General features: G+C 57.9%; 4 protein-coding genes across 4 annotated transcripts in view; 2 read left to right on the top strand and 2 right to left on the bottom strand.

The window, feature by feature from the left end:
- The window catches only part of ACA1_253480 (FAD dependent oxidoreductase domain containing protein), a gene marked incomplete at both ends in the record, with an annotated part of 2,774 nt that extends 1,968 nt beyond the window's left edge, over positions 1-806 (bottom strand). The window contains 5 exons of the mRNA XM_004367560.1: positions 26-98; positions 193-305; positions 387-491; positions 566-645; positions 719-806. Of these exons, the coding sequence (XP_004367617.1) occupies positions 26-98; positions 193-305; positions 387-491; positions 566-645; positions 719-806 (459 nt within the window). The remainder of the gene's footprint in view (positions 1-25; positions 99-192; positions 306-386; positions 492-565; positions 646-718) is intronic.
- A 1,097-nt stretch (positions 807-1,903) lies between these two features.
- Positions 1,904-2,396, top strand: ACA1_253490 (uncharacterized protein; the record flags this gene model as incomplete). Its single annotated transcript, XM_004367561.1, has 3 exons — positions 1,904-2,056; positions 2,116-2,205; positions 2,280-2,396. Coding segments are annotated over 3 exons (360 nt in total), but the record flags the coding sequence as incomplete, so codon positions are not given.
- Positions 2,397-2,770: 374 nt separating this feature from the next.
- Positions 2,771-4,039, top strand: ACA1_253500 (Carbohydrate binding domain CBM49 domain containing protein; the record flags this gene model as incomplete). The annotated part of the gene is made up of 1 exon (XM_004367562.1): positions 2,771-4,039. The coding sequence occupies one exon, from the start codon at positions 2,771-2,773 to the stop codon at positions 4,037-4,039; it is 1,269 nt and encodes a 422-aa protein (XP_004367619.1).
- A 183-nt stretch (positions 4,040-4,222) lies between these two features.
- Positions 4,223-5,655, bottom strand: ACA1_253510 (uncharacterized protein; the record flags this gene model as incomplete). The annotated part of the gene is made up of 6 exons (XM_004367563.1): positions 4,223-4,422; positions 4,509-4,609; positions 4,726-5,121; positions 5,342-5,408; positions 5,474-5,511; positions 5,579-5,655. The coding sequence occupies 6 exons, from the start codon at positions 5,653-5,655 to the stop codon at positions 4,223-4,225; spliced, it is 879 nt and encodes a 292-aa protein (XP_004367620.1).
- Between the last annotated feature and the right edge of the window lie 859 nt (positions 5,656-6,514).

The raw sequence follows: 6,514 nt of genomic DNA on the forward strand, positions 1-6,514 counted from the left end.
CCTCGCGGGCCAGGGCGTAGACGACCTTCGCCGGGTTAGAAGGACGCCGCGGTGGGCTGGTAGAGCCGCCCAGGAAGCTCGGCGAGTGCGCCTCCTGCCTTTGGATGTCAATGGCGACGATGATGGTGGTGGTCAACATATAGCACGACACGCACACGACACGCAACGAAAGCAAAGAAATGGCACACGCACTCGCATTTCTCTTTGTCCCACCACTCGAGGCCCAGGTCGGGATTGGTAGCCTTGACTTGCTCCATGTAGTCCTTCAAGAAGACGGCTTCCGACTCGTGTCGGGCGAGCTCGAGCTGCAGCAGAGCGAAAGCGTGTGAGTGGGCGCGTGAGTGTTGATTGTCAGCAGCCACGTCGGGGAGTGGGATGGTTGTTACGCAGCCGTGGCTGCAGAAATCGCACGAGACGTCGTGCGTGGCGATGAACTCCTTGATGAGCTCAAAGTTCTGCTTCTTGAACTCGGACAGCCTCGCTTCCTCTTCCTGTCGGCCAAGAGGTGGTGCGTGGTGAGCGAGGCGGCCAAGAAGAGCGCTGATGTGTGCAATGGCGAGACGACCCTGCCGTAGAGCTCGAGCTTGGACTCAGAGAAGGGCGTGAAAGAAGGCCAACAGTGACCGCCATTGCGGCCGGTCGCCCCTGTGCCCGGGCAAGGAGCAAGCGGCCAGCGCTGAGCTCGGACTACCATCACTATGAGGATGAGCGGGAGTACCGTGCGCCAACCCATCACGCTGCTCGAGAACCAGCACGTCGCTCACTCCGCTTCGTCGCAACCAGTAGGCCGTGGCCAACCCGGTCATGCCACCCCCTTGCGCAAGGTGTAAGCCCCAGTTCATTTTGATGATCACAACTTCAAGATTTCGGTTGAGCACCAATGATTACGACGGCAGCGTGGGATGGCAGCTGGGTTTGGCTGTGCTTGGCTTCCTCCTTGCGCCCATCATCTAGCGTCGTACCGAGCCAGTAGGGAGCTGCCCGCAACGAGCGTTCCATTACAATCTTGTTGCAGGAAATGGGCGAACACGTGAGGCAAATGATTGGAACATCCATTTATTAACATAAACACGGCACAACGAACACAAAGACGGCACAGCAGCGAAGACCACGCACTGGAGACCCACGCGTACCTGAGGAATGAAATGGATGAGACACAGCCGGAAGAATAAAAAGATCGGAGAAATACAAAAAGAACTGTTCCCTCATGTAAAGTAGGTAAGATTTCGTTGCTCTCATCCGCATCGAGCGAAAGGATGTTTAATCGTTGGGAAGATAGAGGAGAAAGCATAAAAATCTTCTCCGGATCAGTACCTTTTGCAGATGACAGATGGCACTCCGGCGGATCAGCAAGCCAAGAAGAAAACAACCGCTCCCTGTGAAATGTTGAGGTTAGAAGAGAACGTAGGAGCTCGAACAAGGACAAAGAACACAGACCAGAATTTTCATTACGAGATTCCATTGCACTCATAGATTTATCATGAGATGAGGTTTAAAACCGTTTCTAATCCTTACAGGTCTGGCGGCCTGAACACTGCGCACACAGGCCAACAGATTGGAGGGGATTTGTACCAAGAACGGGTGCGGTAGTGGCGGGCAAGTGCAGCTGAAGAAACAAGAAGGCGATAGAAAAACAAGAGGCGGAGGAAAACAGCTTTTTCTCGCTACTCCGTGTCGACAGCAATGGCTTGGCATGTCAGGCAGCTCAATGCCATGTGTCAAATAATCAAAATCGATGAGAACGCCGACGATCTGCACTATTTTGCTTGTGATTGGCGTCCTGCACCTGCGAGCAAGCACGCACGCGGTGCTGGGCGAGGGCGTTGAAGAGATAGAATGGCTGGAATCGTACGAGGCGGCGCTGGATGAGGCTCGCGCGTACAATCCCCCACGCTGGGTAGTGCTCATCGTTCGCGACGATACAAGGTGGAGCCAAGAGCTGCTGAGAAGGCTGGATCACTCCAAGGAGGCCATCCATCTAGCACGCACACACTTTGTCATGGCACAAGTCACCGAAGAGGCCCTACCGCCTGCTGCCCGCCTTCAATTCAACGAAGTAACCCCCCCCCCAATCTCATCTGCTCCATAATCCCGGCCCTCACATGTGCATGGCAGCTTGCGCCGTACGCACCGAGTGCGTTCTTCATCGGACCGGACGGCCATGTTCGCCGTGAGCTCATCAACAAGTTTGCTCCCGCCGATCAGGTACGCGCTCGTCTAACGTGGTTGGCACTACGCCCGCTCTCTCTTACGTCTGAGCACCGTCGCTCTCTGCACAGGACCCGGTTTACAAGTACTTCTACAAGACCGCAGCACCCCTCGTCCGCATGATGAAGGTGGTTATCGACCAGGAGCGCATCAGCACGCCCGCTACGGCAGGCCGCGAGGAGTTGTGAGACCGACGACAACAGCCGCTCGCTCAAGCTTCGAGCATAGTCCACGCGTTGGCCAACAACAGAAACAGACCATGCGGTATCAGCTGGGGGGGACAATCAACATGCAGAATCTCTGGTACATAGCCTTGCAGTGTTTAACAAGCCAATGGGCAGTTGGCGTTGTACAACGTGCAACAACTTAATGGTCGACAGCAATTTAGACCAACACCCGAGTGTGAGCAACAAAACCATCGACTTTTCGTGTGTGCAATGCGGCCAGAGCTCTCTGCCGCCGTCGCACCGCACCAGGTATAAAACCACTTCGCCTCCGCCATTCTCTTCATCACAACCAACAACCAACAACAACCACCAACATCAGCAACAACAAGAAGAAGATGAACAAGCTGCTCTCGTTCGCGGTGTTGGCCGCTCTGCTGGCCATGGCGGCGGCCGACTGCCAGGTGTCGGTCACGCAGACCCTGGGCAGCGCGTGGACCACCAACGGCCAGGACTTCTCCCAGTGGAGCGTCGCCATCACCAACACGGGCTCCGAGGGCGTCAAGTCCGTCGACCTCTCCATCACCAACGACTCGCTCTTCGACCAGCTGTGGAACATCGTCAAGGACAACCGCGGCCTCTACGTCCTGCCCGACTACATCCTCCAGAACGGCGGCATCGCTGTGAGCGGGTCGTACCAGTTCGGGTACATCATCAAGAGCAAGGCGCAGGCCACCATCGATCTCGAGGCCGTCGACTGCAAGGCCGTCTCGCCCTCGGTCGCCCCCTCGACCTCGCCCGCCGCCCCTTCGGCCTCGGCATCGCCCGCCGCCGCGTCGCCCTCGTCGTCGGCCTCGCCCGTCGTTGTCGCCTCGCCGCAGCCCACCGGGTGCACCGTGACGGTCGAGTCCGTGGCGCGCTCCGCCGCCAGCGGCGGCCAGTGGACCGAGGGCGACTCGCAGTTCCAGATCTTCGACGTGACGACGACCAACTCGGGCAACACGCCCGTGACCGCGGTCAAGCTCACCATCAGCGTGTCCGGCGCCGACGTGAGCATCTACCAGTTCTGGAACCTGGAGCGGAAGGAGAACACCAACGTGTTCAACGTGCCCACGCCGTGGGGCGCCATCCAGGTGGGCGCCTCGCAGGGCGCCGGCTTCATCGTCAAGTCCAAGGAGGGCCAGAGCGTGGCGACGCCCGTGGTCAAGGTCGAGTCGGCCACGTGCTCGGGCTCGCCCACCGCGGCGCCCTCGCCGGCGCCCGGTTCGCCTTCGCCGTCGCCGTCGAGCCCCGTCGTGGCCACGCCTCAGCCGAGCGCGGCGCCCGCCGGCTGCAGCGCCGAGCTCACCATCGTGGCGCGGTCGGCAGCGAGCGGGGGCCAGTGGCAGGACGGGAACAAGTGGAACCAGATCTTCGACGTGGTGGTGAGCAACACGGGCTCGAAGGCCCTCACCGGCGGCCAGGTGTCGTTCACGCTGGCGTCGGGCGTGTCGGTGAGCCAGTTCTGGGAGCTCAACCGCAAGGACGCCACGACGTTCACCATCCCGACGACGTACGGCCCGATCCAGGTGGGCGCGTCGCAGGGCGCCGGCATCGTGGCCACGACGACGACGGCCACCACCATCGCCACCCCCACTGCCACCCTCTCCGGCCTCACCTGCAACTGAAGCAGCAGCAGCAGTATCAGAAGCAGTTGGCTATGATGAGGGTTCAGCAGCAGAGCGGCATCCGCTCGCCCTTCATCTCCCTTTTGTATCATTTTTTTTGTGACCTATACAACATATACTCCACATATTGATCAACATGTTCATGACCACACTTTCTTGGCAGCAAAGTGACGAAGGAGAGTTTCACGCCTTCGACACGGTGGCGTCGATCGCCATCTTCTGGTCCTGTGGTTGTTGCTTGGCGTCGATGGCGGCCTGGAGGCGATCGCCGGGGATGGCCCCGCGCGGGAGGACGAGGAAGACCTTGCGGTCCATGCCCTCCTTCGTCTGCAGCATGTCCGGCATCAGCTCCTTGAGCATCTTCAGCCTCCGCTCCACGTCCTCTGCTCGAGTTGAAGGCGAGAAGAAAGCGAAACAAGTGGCCGGTTAGGGAGAGACCACCGAGCTGAAGGCAGGGGGGGACGAGTACGCCGCTCCACGGACAAGCCGAAGGCATCGCGATAGGACGAACATAGTTGGACCAAAGCTTCGTCGAGCGGGATGGGCTTGAACTTCTTGACCACGAACAGCCTGTTGTTGAAGCAACGACAAAGTGTAAATGTCTGGGCATCTTGAAGGCGAGCCTACTGAGACGAAAGGACGGCGCCTGACGTGAGACATGAGAATGATGAGGTGAGAGAACGTACGACCGCAAGACGAGGTTGAGCTGAGGGAGCGACTTGAACAAGAAGGCCTCCTTCTGCTCCTCGGCACTGCCTGCTGCGGCCAGTTTAGCCTCGCGCTCCTTCACTCGTCGCAGCACGGCGGCGTATCGCTCCGCACGTCCCTCCTTAGTGTTGCTTGGGAATCTCGCTTTCGTCGCGCCTGCTTTGATGTTGGTTTCGATATCATCTTGCCCGGTGGCGCTGGCCGGTGCGGGCTCTTCGCGTTCCATCGTTGCGTTGTGGCTCGACTTCGCAGACTTGGCCTGGGCGAGGGAGGCAGCGGTGGGGACCTCTGGCAGGGGAGAAAGCGGAACTTCGAAGGTGGATGATGATGCGATGTTGCCTTCCGCCTTGAACGCCACCAGTCGCTCGTGGAACCTGCAGCGACACATGGTTGTAGATTAGCTTACCATTGTCAGCGAGTGTGTTTGGGCCACAGGAAACCACATACGTCGCCTTTCGTTCAACTGGCTTTGCGCCCTGTGTCGATCAAGTGTGAGCTCGCATAGACAAGACACCAGCCGAACGCTAACACAAGACGCCAAGAAGACGACACGATACCGGAGGCAAAGCGAGAGTGAGCACGTAGGGGCCGCACGATGGGTGTAGCAACTTTTCTTTAGGATGCGTCTTGCGTGCTTCGAGCGCGTAAGCTTCGGGGTAGACTGCACGGAGTGGGGTCAATACGCGGTTGAGTCCAAGTTCAGTAGAGTGGGCCAGCTGTGCGTACTCGTCTTGATCTGCGCCAGGTGAGAAAGCAAGAACGGCCTGCACGAGCAATAAGGCGTCGGTAAGAGAGCAGGGCGGGTTGGTGGCCGTAACTATGAAGGCGTACATTTGAGAAAGTGTCTGGACGCCCTGCTGCGCATCAGGGAAGAGAGTGGGTCCCTTTCGATTGCACAGTAGCGTCATGTCGAGCCCTGCAAATCGTTCTTCAAGCTGATGCGCGCCCTCCCACCATGTGCCTGTTGTCTCTTCAACGGGCACCTTCAAGGGAAACCGTGGTGAAGAGATGTTCAGCAACGAAGGCAGCTAGGGTAGCAACGGGGTACCTTCTGCACAAAATCTGACTCATCTGCGGGCTCCGCTTCTTTCCTTCTCCTCTTCGCCACTCGTTTTCCCCTAGACGACGCAGCTTCGGGTTCCTCAGCGGCAACTTCCTGCAAGCGAGCTGGCTCATCTTTTGCTTCAATGGTCATCGGGGCCGCTGCATTATCGGCCTTCACTTCAGCATCTCCAACAGGCTTTCGACGTCGCTTGGCCACACGACGCGGTCGTTGAGCAGCGTCCATCTTGCAATTAAATCCAACAATGTTGAATCTTGCGTCTTGTGCCGGCGTTTGCATTCCTTCCCGCCTTTTTTGGTTCTGAAATTTCAATATTTTTCGGAGTTTCAGAAAATTGGAAGAAAACAGTTACCTTAATCTCAAATTTCGGCTAGCCGTTGTGAAAAGCTGTTGGCTGTTTGAAAAATGTGACGAGGTCCGCGTGCCGTTGGTCCACCGTTTTCCCTCCATTTTCGTTCTCGCGCCATTACAAATCGCGACGGTGTTCGCCTTTATTTTGTTTTTTTCTACACCGCACTCCACCACAACTCTTGCGCGCGCCTTTGCAGCTCCGTGAGATCCACCTCGCCACAACCGTATTCATATCTATACGCTACACCCATCTATCGAGAAGATGAGCACCAACATGTGGGCCAGAGATCGTCAGGAGTCGCGCAAGAAGGAGTTCAAGGCCGGTGTCTCGGCCGAGGATTCCAGGCGCAAGC

Source organism: Acanthamoeba castellanii, assembly GCF_000313135.1.
Source record: "Acanthamoeba castellanii str. Neff unplaced genomic scaffold scf7180000084768, whole genome shotgun sequence".
Lineage (NCBI taxonomy): Eukaryota > Discosea > Longamoebia > Acanthamoebidae > Acanthamoeba > Acanthamoeba castellanii.